General features: G+C 45.9%; 1 protein-coding gene across 1 annotated transcript in view; it reads left to right on the top strand.

The window, feature by feature from the left end:
* Nucleotides 1-5,056: 5,056 nt before the first annotated feature.
* DCBLD1 (discoidin, CUB and LCCL domain containing 1) overlaps nt 5,057-17,552 on the top strand; it is a gene marked incomplete at its 3' end in the record, with an annotated part of 47,695 nt that continues 35,199 nt past the window's right edge. The window contains exon 1 of the mRNA XM_081997428.1: nt 5,057-5,403. Within this exon, the coding sequence (XP_081853554.1) occupies nt 5,160-5,403 (244 nt within the window). The 5' untranslated portion in view covers nt 5,057-5,159. The remainder of the gene's footprint in view (nt 5,404-17,552) is intronic.

Genomic DNA, 17,552 nt, shown 5'->3' on the forward strand with positions numbered 1-17,552 from the left:
TGCCACATCCTTGCAGCAACACTGACTTTGCTGTAGCCTCACCATTTTTAACAAGGAGGGCTCCTCACATATCATATACAAATGTTGAATCTAGACACATCTCGGGCTTTTACTTTATATGTTTCATTTTCTGATTTTTTTAGACAACCACCACATACACTTCTGGAAGAACACAGTACCTGAATACACAAAGATCAGCCACCAGAGCATTTTTTCTCAGCTTTTGCGTGTAAATCCATTATACTGTTTGCTTTGCACCAATGAAAATGCAAAACCTGGCCCATGTACAAAGACTGTTAAAAGGCCTCTCAATCTGCAAGCTATCCTTCTGCTAAATCACGAGATTAACATACCTCTCAATGTCTGGAATTGTTCTTGCACTCTGTGATTTGTGACCTCAGGTCCTCTCCACTTCATTGTGCATTACGATACCTCCCTCTTCTTCTACACAGTCAGCAAGCAAAGTGCTTACTTCTGAAGAACAGGAACTTTCCTGTTAGCTGCACAAAACCAAGGCTGCTCCAATAAGATAAAACTTAAACCTCTTCAGATAAATTAGGGTTTTGACTTTTTTTTTCCCCCCCTGCTAGAACAAACGTATGAAACATGATGCTTTTGAAAGAAAGTATGTATACAGTGTCAAGCTTGCAAGATAAGCTTAGGTAAACTCTTCAATGTGTTTTTCCTTCCTTCTCTGCCCCTTTCCCCAGAGAAACTACCGGCTTAACATCACACAAGGCATGCAAGGACTCATTAGATGTTTTAGGTCTGCTTAGAAGCAGCTCTTTCAGTGTGTTATATACAAGTATGTAACAGTATATAATAAGTATAGGTAAGAAGGTAAATCTATGAAGCTGTAGACTGTACAAGTCTGTAAGTGAAACCTGGGCATGTCCCCGCCATACTGACCAACCACCTTATAAAGTGTTCTGAGCTGATTTTGTCCCAAAGTCCTGTCTCGCTGTTCATTCTGAGGTCAGACATCAGTGGAGTAAAACCATAATTTCTCATTTGCAGGTGGCTACACAGTAAAGGTACCCATAGAATGAATACTGGATGAGATACATTATCTAGTTCTAGGTGAGTCAAGGTGACTCAGTTAATACCATTTGCATTAAACACACAAAATACTCCTAACTCATATGCTTGGAAAACTAACTGTAAAGGAAGGGCATGTGCTCATGCTAAAGAGTAGCCTGCCTATGTCCTTGGGTGAATCCTGTCTCTTCCAAATTAAGCCAGTGTTAGTGACCAAAATCAGCTGCATTAAGCTGTTAGAAGTGGTCCGCCAGGGAGTTTTCACGTCATGAAGCTCCCATTGTGTGACATACCCACAAGTTATTAGTCAGGCTTGATGTATGCCTTCTTTCTGAATTCATCTTTTGCTTTGACTTAAAGCCTTTACCTTTAAAACTGTATTTCTTTAAAAGCTGAAGCTGGTTTTAATTATCTTCCTTACAAAGGGAAATTTGGAAAAGTACACATGAACCAATGTAGCAATATGACAGGGGTTACACAAGTCCTTGGATCACAGCTTTGAGAGCTATAGACTACTTCATTCATCTTAATGATTATTTAATCTTGGTAGCTGGCAGTAAGTTCCTTGCCTACAGCATATTGAAAACTGACAGGGAGAGGGCATGATAAAGTAATATGAATTTAATAGCAAAATAAATAATAGAGAAGCTACTGCACTGATTGCGTTATTCATTATCCTACTGAAGTCAATAGGAAACACATGCTTCCAACACCTTCTGGAAGAGGTGAAGTTTCCACCTGAACATTATAGAATTTTGCAAGGGAAAACACGTGGCCTTGTACAAGTAACCAGCTCCTGCTGGGCCCAAGGCAGTGAGAAGATTGAAAAGGCAACCTTCCTGTACAGTAAACTCCTTCACCAATCTCAAAAGGAAAACAAATACCACTCCCAGATATTTTACAGCCCCAGTCTCAAGGGCATAAATTACCGTTTTCCTACAAATCACTGGAATAAAAAGAACTGTGAAGGGAATTATTCTCTATCTATCTGTCCCAGAGGGCATTGACAAACCTCCAACGCCCAGGACAAGGAGAAAGCTTCTTTTCATGGTGTCTTCCAACCCGCTTTCCTCTTTCTCATGAGCCTCCTGAAGGTGTGTGTGACAGGCAAAAATTGTTTTGTCCTTCCAAGGCTGCTAACTTGCCTGTACCAACTACCAACACCCAAGTTCTACTGAGAGCTCAGCACTAGCAACATTATCTGCAAGCACCTTGGCAGAGGTTTTCGCATATGAAATGGCCCAGGACCACCAGACCCAGTTTATTGCAGCATTGTCTCCATAAGGTTGACTTGCAGGACTTTGCTGCCAGTATTTATCATGACCCTCAGCAATGCAACTAAAGCCTGGCCCTATTACTAAAGAATATATTCTAGATCTCAGTTGATGGAATGCAAATCAGTATAATTCCCAGTACCAATGCCTGCATGACTGACTGGTTTTGATTACCCACTGAAACTGACACAAAACAATATGTGCTATTATGTTGTTATGTTGCTTTCAATAACTGCAACTCTTTCAAAAGTGATATATGTTCTGCAACATCTATATTGTCCTACTTATTGCCTCTCTCCTGTGTTTTCATTAGGTGGGGGTCTCATTTGCAGGTTTTAAATCAGTATTTAATACTGGAGAAGCTATTTTCTACGACCACAATATTTTTACCCATTCTGTGTTCTTTTTAAATTCAGTCTTGAGGCTGTTGCACAGATTGACTTTCTTGCCCCTTCCCCTCCATAATCACCCTCATTTGTATGGATTTGTTCCTGACAATCCTGAGACAAATACAGTAACAGGCCATTTTTATTCATGTGGACATACTCCTCTTTAAAAGTCTCTCAGCCTTCACATTCTCGAAGTGAGTGACCCACCACAACCTCCTTCAGCCAGAAGGATCATAGAATCATAGAATAGTTTGTCTTGGAAGGGACTTCTAAAGGTCATCTAGTCCAAGCCCCCTGCAATGAGCAGGGACATATTCAACTAGATCAGGTTGCTCAGAGCCCCATCCAATCTGACCTGGAATGTCTCCAGGGATGGGGCATCTACCACCTCTCTGGGCAACATGTGCCAGTGGTTCACCACCCTCATTGTGAAAAATTTCTTCCTTAGATCTAGTCTAAATCTACCCTCTTTCAGCTTAAAACCATTACCTCTTGTCCTGTTGCTACCAGTCCTGCTAAAAAGTCTGTCTGCGTCTTTCCTATAGGCCCCCTTGAAGTACTGAGAGGCTGCAGTAAGGTCTCCCTGGAGCCTTGTCTTCTGCAGGCTGAACAACCCCAACTCTTTCAGCTTGTCCTTTACTGGAGAGGTGTTCCATCCCTCTGATCATTTTCATGGCCCTCCTCTGGACGCGCTCCAACAGGTCCATGTCTGGCATTTGCTGATGAGGTGCAGCAAGGATTAGCCTGACTGCCAAATTGCTACAGTAATGAATACTCTGCCTTACACCACATCTAACATTTTAGTCTGTATTTCAAACTGTCCTTTGCAAAGAAAGGGTAAGATTGAATGCTAAAAACCTGTGTTAAATACATATATCAAGAATGTAATATACCAGTAACATGGTAAAAAATATGCCTGATCACATACGGTGCCTGAAAAGTTAAAAACCAGACATTAACGCTTACAAAACAGGAGCTCAATTAGACTAAAGGTTTACTAAACTTGACTTTTTCTAAAATACTATAAAATCTATCGATTATCTCTAGGACATGCCAGCTAGTTACATACTTCAGTTTATCATAGCGGCTCAGTGTTTCTGACCTGCCAGCGGTGTGAACCTACCCTCCTCGCAGCAACCCATCCCCAAAAAGGCTGTGCAGAGTCAGAAAGGCTACTTTGAATTCTTCAGTGTACTTTCAGAAGGGGAAGCACTGGGGCAGTCTCCTGCGGCTGCTGTCACTACCACGCACCTGCATCCCTCCCTGTGCCACAGGTCTTCTCCAGGGCTGGGCAGCTCAGGCCATCCTGCCCGGACAGAGAGCTGCCCGCAGCATCCTTTAAAAAGTCCATAATCAATTCAGCCCAGAACTTTTAACACGCAAAAGCTCGGACACGTTGAGGTGCATTTTGCGTCCCTGCCTGGAGATACTGTCCCAGCAGCAGGTTACAGGAGCAGGAAGCCCCAGTATGACCCCCAGCTCTGCTGCAGGGGCCAGCTGAGTGCCTACTGGCCCCACTCATGTTCGCTCCTGCACAGGCACCCCACAGTGTCCCTGCACCCCCCACCGCGCCCCTTCCCGCTGTGGCTGCAGGAGCGTGCCTGGGAATAAGCCTGCAGACAGCAACATGATCCTCTCCGCTTAAAAACGTGTATGTACATACATGTGTGTATATATATACAGATGTATATGGATATATCACAGAATCACAGAATAATTAAGGTCGGAAAAGACCTTTAAGATCATCAAGTCCAACCATCAAACCAACACCACCAAGCCCTCTAAACCATGTCCCCAAGTGCCATGTCTACACATTTTTTGAACACCTCTAGAGATGTTGACTCCACCACCTCCCTGGGCAGCCTGTTCCAATGCTTGACCACTCTCTCAGGAAAGAAATTTTTCCTAATATCCAGTCTAAACCTCCCCTGATGCAACTTGAGGCCATTTCCTCTCGTCCTATAGCTGGTTACTTGGGAGAAGAGGCCAACACCCACCTCACCACAACCCCCCCTCAGGCAGCTGTAGAGAGCGACAAGGTCTCCCCTCAGCCTCCTCCAGACTAAATCACCCCAGTTCCCTGGCTTGCCAACTTCGAGGGCTCGCAGGCGGGGAGGGTTTGGGGTAACCTGCGGGCCCGCAGCGCAGCGGGGAGCCCCCCAACCGTGGGCAGCCCCCCGGCCCTGGTGCAGCACCCCCACAGCAGCGGCGGGTGGGAGAAGCGGTACCGGGGGAGCGGCGGGGCCGAGCCGGCCCCTCGGTCGGCGGCAGGAGGGGAGGAGACGCCCCGCGCCGCAGCCCAATGGAAACGGTGGCGCTTCCCCGTCCCCCGCTTCCTTTCTCCACCCCCGGCCGCGGGCTGGGGAGGCGGGAGGCGGTGGCGCGGCAGCCCGGCCGCCGCGGCCCCGCACGGCCCCTTCGCCGCCCCCGCAGAAACACCTGCGGGAGGGAGGGAGGGATGCCGGGCGGCGGCCGCCCCTTTCCGCCGGAGCCGCCCCGGCGAGGAGGAGGTGAAGGCGGGGAGGAGAAAGAAGAAGAAGAAGAGAAAGGAGCAGGAGGGAAGTGGGGAAGTTGTGCCTGGCCCGCCCCGCCGAGAGCCGGAGCCATGGGCCCGGCCCAGGGGGCGCGGGCCGCCCCCTCGCTGCTGCTCTCGCTGCTGCTCGGAGCCTCGGCCCCGCTCTGGCTGCGGGCCGAGACGCTGGGTGAGTGCGGGAACGGCCGAGGGGGAGCGGGTCCCCACCGGGGGCGAGCGGTGGGGTGCCGGGGAGGGGTCGCGCCGCGCCGCCCTTGCCGCCGTGGCCCCGGGGCCGTGTATAGCTGTACATAGCTGTATATAGCTGACCTGGGTAATCCTTGCCGGGCTTATCCCCGCGTCTGAGTAGCTGCGAGATTAAACTGGTAACCGGCCTTACGGCAAACATATACTATGGCTTTCTTAATCTTCCGTTAACTAGAACTTTTTAATTTTAAAAATATTTTTTTTAAGTCAGATAAGTGGGGAAAACTCTCCGGCGAGTCGCAGGCGGGCGGCAGTGAGCGGCCCCGGCGGGGCGCACGGCCTCGGCCGCGCCTCTCCAGCCCGGGCGGGAGCCCCGGGCGCGGCGGTCGGCGCTCAGCTCCTAGCAGCCCCCACCCCGGCTCCGACCGGGGCCGGCAGCCCCCGCCCGGCCGCGGGGATGGGCTGGTCTGCTCTGCTGCCTGCTTGAGGAAAGGATGTGCCCTTTAGTCGCGCCGGACCGAGGCTTTCTAGGCATCTGGAAGGGGACCTTGCTAGCCCTGTTGTCATGCGGCGGCTTGCTGAGGTTAGGGCCCGGGTGCTCTCCTCTTTCCCCCGCGTTTTTATGGGGCTAATGGTGAAGCTTCCTGCGTCACTTGCAAGTACGGCTGGCGGCTCCTGCCGAGGAGTTGCACCTTTCTGGCTGTGGCATTGCACGGCCTGTTGCATCCGTCTTAGGAGAGTTCACTGACAGCTCCTGGTAAAGTAGCTAACACTGGCAACTAGGCGCGGTAATGAGTTTGACAACGCATTCGGAAAAATTAGTAGTCCCCGTATTAACGTTCCAACTTGGCTGCAAATTCCAGAACCCAGTGCTGTGCATTAGCATTGCATTCAGGCAGTGGTACAAAGTACTCTGCTTGGCTGATTTATACCTGTTTTTCCCCATAACTTCCTATTAAAGGAGATTCCTGATACAGATCCCCACAGAAGGGAGAATTTGGATGACTTGTGTCGCCTTTCCGCTTGTCAGCGTCATGCCAGCTTTGCTGTTCTGTCCTCAACATGTTTCCCCGTTTAGAGACTCTAACTTGATATGCTCCAGGAAGCATACATGCAGCAAAGAAAATATTTTCTCAATCTCCCCTTTTCATCAGTATTTTGGTGATGGGTTTTTTGTTTGTTTCTTTCCTCTTTCAGCAATGTTTGTCTCGCTTGTGATAACATCAAGGAGAAAGTAATTTGGAGAGTCAGTTAGTAAGTTTGCTGGGATTTCTGGGGGTTTTAGTGCATACACTAAGCAGTAAGTATGAATCCTATTCCTTGTCTGTATTCCCAAATTAATTGGTAAAAGCATTTTTGTTGTTTCCATGTTAAAAATGTTTCTATTATCAAACTAGCAGCTTGGAAACACAAGTAATATTTTTGCCTGATTCTCTTTGGACCAAACTTAAATTTATGAGATAGTCTGCCCAGTGTCTAGAAGGCAGGAGAGATTTTTTGACCCCTGTCTTTCCTTTCTCCTCAGGGGGCAGTTGCTCTATTTGTTTGCTTATTGGTATTACCCTATAAATTAGGGTCTAAGTGTTCTAAAGGCGTACCAGTAGGGAAAGGAGATAAGGGTAAGTGGGTACAAACTTCCTGTTTGTAGGAAGCTTCTTGACTTGAGTTAAAAGTTGTAATGGAGCATGAGAAGTGCCAGAGTGAATCAGGCTCGAGTTTCAGCTAATTCTGTATCTTGTCACCACTGGTGTCTCTCACCAGCTGGTTCAAAGAAATATGTGCTGGTTTAAATACATTGATTTAAAAATACTCATTTTTCAAAATAAAGTAATACATTTTTCTGGCTTCTCATGAGCTGGCTGTACAACCTGCTTTTTTTCATGACCAGCTTACCTTCCCCTTCAGTTTTTCCTAAGGGATGCTGTAGAACAAGGATGAAGCTGGCTGTTACAGCTTTGGTTCTCTTAAAGAACTTCTCTTAAATTTAACTTCTAAATTCAGGAAAGTCCCCTTTTTTCACCAGGCTTGGTTACTTTGTAGAACAGCTCGTATCTGAGTGTGACTGTATAGAGAGCCAGGTGTCGGCTCTCTTCCTGCTCTTGAAAATGTTAAATGTCTATGGTGTCCAAGGGCATCTACAAAACATGGAATTTTGTTGTTCATAGAATGATGACAGAAAAGGCTGAGCATTTAGGGAACTGATTTTAATTAAGACATATTTATAAGCTTAGTAGGTCTCACCTGGGGACAAATATCTCACCTATCATTGTGCATGAGTAATAAATAACTTTGGGATATATAATAAAAGGTTCTTCTTTTCCCCTTTATTCTGCTATATGCTGATCTTAACTTCTCTTGTGGTTTCGGCTGCCAGTGCTTTGCTGACAGGCACAAAATATACCTTGTTCTCTGCCTGCCAACCTCACACAGCTGTGCCTGCGCTGGTATCTCTTTACAAAATCTCCTTCCAGTGGTTTGAACCCAAGGCAGAAGGAGAGAAAAGCTGAACATATTATCTTGGCCTTTCACCATTCTCTGATTTTTCCTTCTGGTCCCATTGAGCAAGATCTGGAACCACCATAACTGTGGGTGGCAGATACCTAAATCAGAGTTGAGTTCTGAGTCATCTTCTATTACATTTCTGGCTAGTAGGACTTAAAACTGACCTGAGGGTTGGCTGCTTGTAGGAAGGCATGAGAGAAAGGGGGATTTTACTCTATTAAGAACAAGATTTAAGCCACTGCTTTTGCTGTAAGTCATTTATTTTCACGTTGTGTTTTAGTGCTGCGCTTTACTCGAACTTTGCCTGCCCTATTCCTGTCTCTAACAGTTGTGCCCAGTTGGAAGGGCTGATGGGCAGTTGACTTTGAAGCATTTTGAGGCGAGGCTGTTATTTAATGTGACAACAGCATATGCAGTAATTATGAGAGACTAAGCCTGTTCTCAGGGGCTTGTACAGAACCCGTACTGAGGAATATTGGTGTGATCATGTTAATCCACTTTGCATGCCCATGTCCAGCGGTCTGAAATGCAGATAGAGATGAGTCTTTCTTGTACCCAGCCCCCTCCAGTTTCTGAATATAAGTGATTGGTAAATTTTCAGCTTGTTTGCATTTTGTCTTTATGCCTGCTTCCTTCCTGGGCTCCCTCTGTCTTGCCTTGTGAGTGCTGACTAGAATCTCTGAAGAGGGAGGCAACAGTTTTCCGGTTGCAGTTCATAAGCAATGCCTGTACACACCACATGAAAACTGCAATGTTTTCAGTCACACAGACTTTGCTATAAATATCTCTAAGTCCTTTATATGTACTTCTCTTTAGGTTATCAGGGGACGTATTTCAAACAAAATCAGAGACAGCAAGGCCACTGGGAGTCTCACTGACAAAGGAGGGAGAAAAAGATGCCTTGGGAAAGTTGTTACCTGCATGTAACATGCATGGCTGATGAATCATATTTCATGCAAATTACTTGTTGATTTGCATGTGCAAAAATACATTCACTTATATTTATCAAAACTGTGCCCTCTTTAATCCATTGGAGTTACATATGTAGCACAATATTAAAAAATAGTTTGAAAAACACCGACTTTGAGGATGCTTATGCTACTGTATAGAGATGCTCCAAAGCCATTTCAGGTACCAGACGTGGTATAGTTTTGAAAGCCCACCTGAGCTAACACACTGTGCCAAGAAGTGTGATCCTGAGTGGTGGTGGGCACTGAAGTCCTCAGCAGAGACATCACTGTAGTTTGGGGCTGGCTGTATCATATCAGATGCTCTCCTGTGGTGTGTACTTATCAACACATGGATTTGCACCATCTGCTAAGAATAAAACAAGCCAGACAAAATCAAAATAAAAATCCTTCTGACTGGATTCAGTGGAATGGCGTTGGATCCCAACTATCTGCAATAAAAAAAAAATGTTAATAGCAGTGCCTAAGAATGAGCACACAACTTCCCCAAAAGGTTTAATTAGCCTTACAACTGGGAGTAGGAAACTTCAAACGGGGTCAAACTAATAGTGATGCTTCAATAAAAAAGGATAGTGGTTTGACTAGTTTTAAGAGTATACAGATATCTTCATTTTTGCTTTCAGAATAAACTATGAACTATCTAATTAAACTGATTTTTGTCTGAAAATTGTGAGTGCCACATTTTTGAGGTTGGCTGGATGCTTGCACATAGAGAGGCTGCCAGTAGTTATGGTTAGGATTGTTGATCCTGTATAATTAAGCCTGGTAGCCGAGAGTGTTACAAGGAGGACACATTTTGGCCTTTCATTCCCTCTCTCCCTGTCTCTTCTTGCGCTGGAGCCAGGACTTGCCTCTCAGGAGTTTCCTTCCAAGACCTGAGGGCTTAGTGTAGTGATGGTGGGACTTTCTCATTCTCCCCAAGCAGGATTTCCAGTCCCAGAGCGATTGTACTGGTTATTTCGGTTCCCCTGATGGGACAGGGTTGCTGTCTCGTGGCAGCAGCTCTGTGCTGCTCCTCCGTGTAGGCAGAGGGAAGGACAAGTGCGCCCAGGCTGTGCTGCCTTTGCCAAAGGGCTTCAGTAAAGGTGTTTTCATGCGCCATGAAGAGGGACAAATGGGGAAAGCAGAGCAGGGCAAGGCTAGAAGCCCAGACCCAAGGCTTCCTGCAAGACCAGGATCTTAATTTTGATATTTAGTATCACACAGTTAAGCTCAGGCTGCTACTGTAATTACAATAATCTTCATCAGGCATTTTGTGAAGCTCTAAAATGTTGTTTCTTCCCTCAGCTGCTGCAGAAAACCTCGTTTCCATCACAGTTTTAATCTGTGATGTTCAAGTTTCTGGCACTTGCACCACAAATTGTTCAATCATGTTGGATTTCAGTCTAATGCTTTGACATTAAAGTTGAAGTCATGTTGATGTCATCTTCCAGATGTTCATGTCTACTGGATAAAAATTGTGTTTATTTCAAGTTACAAAAACACATGGGGAATTCTGGATGCGATCCCTCGTGCTATACAAAGGCCCGTGTGTCCTGCTAGAAATCAAACAAAACTTTTCTTCATGATGTAGTAGGAGAGACTTCAAAACACTGGAAAGATAGGTGGATTTCTTTCCCCATCCGAACAGAATGGCTTTGTTACGTGCCTGAGCCTTGTTGTTGCAGCTGTGGTAACTGCGTAGAATGGAGACATGCGGCTTCTGCCTGAAGCTACTTGTGTTTTGCTCTGGTGCCACACCAGTTCTGTGTTGGTGGGTTGCTTTGACTTAGTAGTCAGCTACGCTTCATTTGTAAAATGAGCTCATTTTAAAAAAAAGGTCCATTTTGTCCTCCAGGTATGGAAAAAAACCCAACATTTTGATCTGTAAAATAAATTCAAGGATTCTGGCTTTGTCAGTGAGGTCCATGGCTAATGCTGGAGCTGTTGCCCTCCCTGTTGTCTCCGCTTCTCCCCGAGACCAAGGGTTTGTATCATCCCATGTTTCTTGTGTCAGCATGGTATGAGGGAATTGAAGTTGAAATTCCTGGCAGCCACAGAGCTGAAGGCTTTAAAACAGAGTTTCAATGGGTAAGCTGTAATATGAAGTATTGTGCAACATGCAGTGAGTACTTGAGTGGTCGTAAGTAGTGGTAATTTTCAAACCCAGGAAGGGTTGAAATCAGCACTTGCTGATCTGTGCATATTTTGTCACAGATAGAAGAGGTGTAGTTAAACCTGTGGTCCTTAAAATAGGTATCTGAGATCATACTGATTTTCAACAAGTGCTAATACTTGTGTTTTGAAAATGAATCTGCTAATTTTTTTAGACGAAATTCAGTCCCTGTGAATTTCTCACCTTTCTCTAGGTGGAAAGCAAAATAATATTGTACCAAAATAAATCTCGCAGTTACACTGAGATATTCACTCAAGATGAGTGAAAACTTGTTCAGACCTTTCTGCTGTACCCTCTTTCAAAACTTGAGAATATGACTGTTTGATACTTCTGCTAATCAAAAAATCCAGTCAAATAAAATTATGGCGTTTCAGTACAAGTGGTGTACATTCTCTTCTGTGCTATTTTTCACATCCATTTGCAAATATCTTTTATGCAGTCTGATATTAACATGTCACATAAACACAGAAACGATGCTGTAGATCACATACAGTGCCACAACCAACACTATAGTACTTAAGTAATGGTGTGGCTACTTTCTTTATTTTTTTTTTTAATTTCAGATATATTTCACAGCAACTATATGTAACCACAATGAACCAGAGAGATCACAAAATTTCCTGGTTTATGGAGCCTCTCAGCATACCATTCTGGCTAATACCTTGATGACTGGTATCAGGCAGGCTGGTCACGTGAGAATACTGGAGGGGAAAAAAAAAAAGTTATTTCTTGCTTTTTGGTGCTCTAGGTCAGAAACCTGATGTAGCTCTTTGGCTGTATCTTCATCTCAGCTCAGTTAATTTTTGCTTCCATTTCTACTTAAGTTGTAAGGAACCAGTCGTTGTTAGATTGCAATAACCATGGAGGAAATAGCTAGTTTCCTAGAAGTTGGGTTGACTGAGTCAAAAGGCAAAACAGAAAATTATGTCTTTCTAATAAATGGCAATTATTGTTTCCATCACAAACCAGTTATTTTTCTTTTGAGATATGTGTTAATTTATACCTTGAGGATAATGGGGGGGTTGCATAATTTGCTTTGAGAAAAAGGTGGCATGCTTTCTGTTGTCCTTTCTTACTAACAAATCACGTATTCCACCTAGGCATACGGGCAAGAAAGGTGAATGTGTGATTTTTCAAGTAAGCTGGGACAGATTTGATTTCAAGAAAAAACACCACCCTTCATCATTGATAACTGTCAGTCTTGCTTGACTTGTATCACACTAACAAGGGAATTGCATATTAAAAAAGGGGGGGGGGGTGGCAGCTTCATCCTATCATGTTCAGCCATTTCCTCTTACCCAAATTAAAGCTGTCTTGAATTCTTGCCTTCCCACCTGCTACTGTAACTGGAACAGCTCTGCTTCAGCCTCTTCTTACCCTGGTGCCTCTGAATTTCCTGTCCCTGTGGGTTTGTCAGTCCTTAGCACTGCTGTGAATATTCCTATTCCTGTGCAACCCAATATTCGCATCTGGCCCTGAGCTTGCAGCATATGTTTCCCACACAGTCCAAATTTGGTGCAATATAACTGTAAGTTAATCTCCAGTAAAGCATAGTGAAGAGAAAAACCGGGGGGGGGGGGGACCAGATGGAGAAAGTAGAGCAAACAATTTGCATATATACGATATGTCTCTCAGTGAAGATTAGCGTTTCCTATTTTGCCTGAAAAGCCCTTAATAAAAATCCGACTGCTTGTTTGCCCCAGATCAGCAGCATCGGAGGAGATGCCCTAATGGCACAACGTCCCCCCAGCACGAGGTGGGAGGGGGCTCCATCTCCCTGCTGCATTGCTGGGATGCTGTGGGCAGAGGGACAGGGAATAAACCTCTGTGGGATATTTGTTCCCCATAGCCTTTTTAGCACTGAAGCTTCACAAGGGTCCTGGCTCCATTCTCATATCTGTTTCCAAAAAACACACAGACCAATAAAATGTTGAGGTGGTCGATCACAGCAATCTCCATAAAAGAAAAGCATTGACAAATTTTAAATGCAGCTATGCAGAAAATAAGTAAATAAATTAAAAATTACAAATCTCTTTTGTTGCAGCAGTTAAAAAGGCATGGAAGTTTTCTCACACCCACAAGCTTGAGAGTGCTGTATTTGGAGTGCTGAAAAGCAAATTCCAGTGCTGAAACTCACTTCTTTGGAGGACTACATTTGGGTATGCTGTCTAAGTCCTGGAAGCAGTGACTAAAACATATTTATTTTTGACATGTACTCTGGTACTGTCTGTCTTTCACAGATTGTGATGGAACCAGATAGTGATCCTGAAAAGCAAAGGCAAACCTCGTTTGCTACTATTTGTGTATTTAATAGAAGCAAAGCAAGAAAACTGTATGATGCTATTTACATTTTTGTGTAAACCTTGTCCCTTACGTATTGCAGGATCTTGTTCTTTACAGAATGCAGCAACTGCTTAATCCTGTGTCTTCATAAATAATTCATAGGGAAAGGACTACCAGGCTGTAGCTGCCTTTCTCTTCTTTTCACACTGTGATTTCTACGGTAATCTGAATTGTCTTGTCACTGAGGTCTCTTGCGCCAATGTAGCTTCATCCTGACCCAAGTCCCTAAGATGTATATGCAGACAAGATGGTTGCTCTCCAGAAAGTTATTCTATTAAGCAGGAAAATTAACCAATTCTTTATGGATACAGTGAAACTGGAAGAGTTTTGGTGCGTGAGTTTCTTGTTCACATTTGTGTTAGTTTAAGTAAGATTTACTCCACTGCTTGTTAAGGTTGCAAGCCTGAATACTGAGTGTGAAGTTCCCTCTTCAGTGGAACATGGCTTCCTGTTGATGGAAGAAGTTGCTTATAAAGAGATTACTGTTTTCTTTTTAGCAGCTGAATAAATAAAAGCTCAGATCTCTCTAGGTTTTTGTCTTTGCAAACTTCTGCAAAGGTGAGGAGGTTCTGTGGTAGTAAAGGCTGCCCAGGCTGGTTGTGGCAATCCAGCAAAGTCACTGCTATGTAGGTCAACACAGTATGGCTACTGGCATATGACTGTGCTTGCAACTGCTAAAAAACCTCTTTAACTTTGAAAAATAGTAGCACGGATGTAAGGCACTTTGCTAGATAAGACGTTTAGCATGGTTGTCGGGGATTTTTTTCTATGCTTGATGATGGCGATAAAACTGGTTACTAAAACAGCTTTCTTATATGTTTGAGGCAGAGCACCTCCTGAGGCTGGCTGCGGGGACACCCGGAGGCAAGCCAGCCCCCAGCCGCAGCCCGATCGGCTGGGGGGGGGCAATCGCAGCTGGGTGCGTGGTGGGAATTTGTGATTTATGGAACCACTGTGGAACCAATTGGAGATCATTTGCTGCTTTCTCATTCCTACTTTGAGGGACATTACAGTAAATAATGTCTGTGAAGAGGAGGGAAAAACGCGCTGTGGTTTGTTTGACCTCCTTCTCCTTTTGCATCCCTTTGAAGTTGGTAAGTCAATAATTTGAGCAACGATATCAGCACTCCACAATGTTCCTTTGTTTCTTCTGCTGCTCTGCCTTCCCTTCCTGCTCTCGGCCCTTCTCCCAGCCACTGCTTGGTTAGCTTGGGCAGCAAAATGGGTGTCCCGAGGAACTGCTGCAGCACAGGAGTTAAAATGTTTCCTGGGAACCTAAGGGAGTCATACAAATTAAAATGCAATTCAAAGAAAAAGTTTACATGCTATTCATTTCTCCTTTTGCAGTAGGGCATACTGCAAAGTGGGAGACTTCTTGTCTTGAAAAGATATTAATACTAATTTAAAGGCTATGGAAGATTGCAGTCACTGTTTTTTCAGATGATTATAGACTTGCCTTAATTTTCAGTTGTTTCTTTTTTATTTGAAAATAGCTCTTGCTGCATCCACAAAATATTGTGAAGAATGTAAAGCTGGACTTCTGAAAAAAACCTGCTGTCGATTTATATACTTCTTTAGAGGCAGGGCTCAGCCAGCTGCTCAGCCGGCGTGAATGACATCTGCCCTGAAATTGGTGGCTTGCAAAATCCCCAAATGTGTGGTCACCCTCCCACCGCCCCCTGTGACGCCTGTGGCTGTGGGACCCAGCGCTGCCGGGGAGGAGGATTGGGGGTACTGGCATGCCCAGCGATGCCTCAGGCCTGTGATGTTGCCCTTCATTTTTGTTACCTGCTTGAGCACAGAGGTCTGATAGCTTCATCGTTCTCTGGAGAAGCAATGGATTTAGGTCCCGGTCGCATGGTAGTCTCTCTCTTCCATTATAATGGCGCAGTAAAGAGCTGATGGTCTTGATGCAGGTTTGGCAGTGGAGAGGTTAGAGATGAAGCGCTTAACTCTGGATTTTACTCCGCCGCCTCTGGAAGCAGTGGAGGTACAAACCTGTTCGTGCTCGCAGCGTGCACGGTTCTGTTAGTGACAAGAGGTCAGAGCAGGTGTATGGAAACCTGAAGTGTCGTCAGACCACGCCAGTGGATGTGGATGGCATCTGGTGGAAAAACTTGTTTTTTCCCATGTCTTTCCTCCTATCTCACATGAGCAGGGAGGGCACAGGTTTGACTAGAAAGAATTGATTTCTTTTTTAGATACTTATCTGTTCTTATGCATAACTCAAATCTTCTTTCAAACATGGGTGCAGAACTCCTTCTTGACTCAGTCACTGTTGTATCTTGTAATAAGCTGGCGTTATTACTTCAGGGAAAGCAACATGGAAGACGAGGAATCTCATTTCTCCTCGTGGGGCTTCTCATCAGAGCTCACAAAGCTGTACCCTCAACTCAGTGACGTTTTCTTCACTTTGGCTGTGTCCATTTGCAGCTGTGGCTCTTCAGAAAATGCCGATTTTTGGCTGAATCAAAAATTTAGGTATACAAAATCAATTTTCTGCTCTCTCCTCTCAAGGGAAGGAAGAGAGGAGGGAAGGAAGGAGAGGCCAGCAGTCCCCCACCAGTTCTGTGCCCTGGCCTCCACACAGGGTAGGAGCACCACACCTTGCCCTGAGCACCACCAAGCAGGCGGGCGTGCAAAAGGATGTCAAACTGGGAGTGAAAAGGCAGAGAGGGAAACAAGGTTGCTTTGGGGGTCCTTGTCCCGGTGAGACGAGATTGGCAGCCCAGGGGCAGCAGGTAGTGGGAGTCAGTAGCCAGAGAGGCTGAGGGGGCAATGCTGGTGGCCGATGGAGCTCGTGCAGTGGGGTGGAAGAGGGCAGGGAGCTGCTGGCGTGCGCGTGAGCACGCCTAGGTATAACACGAATTTAGCACTGGAGCGAGTCCAAGTCCTCCGTTATTAATTGCTCAGTAAGGGTGAATCAGAAGGATGAAAAAGGCAGCTGTTTGCTGCCAGGATATTGTAGCAATGCTTCTGAAAATGTGCTTTGGTATTGGGCTATGTAACTGTTCTGTAGTGGGGGGTATAAACATGTTCGAGGGAAAGGTGCGGCACGTGGAAACCCTTTACAGCAGTTACTTGAAAACCCGTAGCCTCTTCCCTAGCTGTGAGGGGGACATGCTGGGTGCTTGGGCGAAGGCGCTGCGCGCGTCCGCTCGCGCACACGAGCGAGGGCCGGAAGAGCCCGGGGCGCGCAGGCCTGAGAGGCCGGGGCTCGGCTTGTGCGCTGACTGGGCTTGGGAGGAGAGCGCCAGCACAGCCGGGTGATTTTGGGTGGCCAGAGGGTACCTCAAGGAACCAGCATCATTTTCAGAGATCTCCCAACTCCACTGCTTTTAGGGACCATCACCATTTTGCTAAAGCCACAGTCCCTGTCAGGGGCTGTGTCTGGGGCAGCTCGTGGCGTGGGGCCAGAGCTTTGTTCTTGGACATCAATTTCATCACCTACATCCTTCCCGGGCAGCTGCAGTCGTGGAGAGGGCCCTCCTGCCCACGAGCCAGCAGCCGCGGTCAGACTCAGACCCAGCCCAGGCGCAGCTGCCTGGAGATACTCCTCCACCTTGTCCCGTGCACATCTGTCATGCATGTGTCTGAGGATGGGAGGTTGTGCTACCCTCCATCCACCTGGTACATCCTCTCACCGTCTCCACAGGGACGTGCACTGGCATCTTCTGGTGGGGTCCCAGGTTTGATTTTACATGGATGCGTTGCCCTCGGTGAGCGCCGTGCAAGAGAGGGCGAGGTGCAAGCGGTGTGCCTCGCTGCTGCGGCAGAAGGTGCTGGCCGTGGCTCTCACTTCTTGGGGAGTTATTTCCATCGTCTGCCACAGGAGACTATTTTTATCTGTGGTAAACAGCCTTAATGCCAGTGCTGTGTGATCTTTGGTACAACGTGAGCGTAGGCCAACGGGCAGGCGCCCGTGATCCAGAGACCGCAATCTTGATCTTGATTCAAATGCCCGTGGGTACTCGGTTTACAAAGCATGTTTGATGTGCTTTTAGTAACTCCTGGTGCTGAGGAGAGATTTTTATTAAATCTAAGCATGTTTAGACTTTCTGGCTGCCGAATACCTTGTGCTTAAATATTTTGCTTTGCTCCCATCCAGTAAGAAGTGATGAAACCTGGATGTCTGAGGCAAGGCTGACAGCTTCTTGCCAAATG

Source organism: Phaethon aethereus (genome assembly GCF_964289735.1).
Source record: "Phaethon aethereus genome assembly, chromosome: 3".
Classification (NCBI taxonomy): domain Eukaryota; kingdom Metazoa; phylum Chordata; class Aves; order Phaethontiformes; family Phaethontidae; genus Phaethon; species Phaethon aethereus.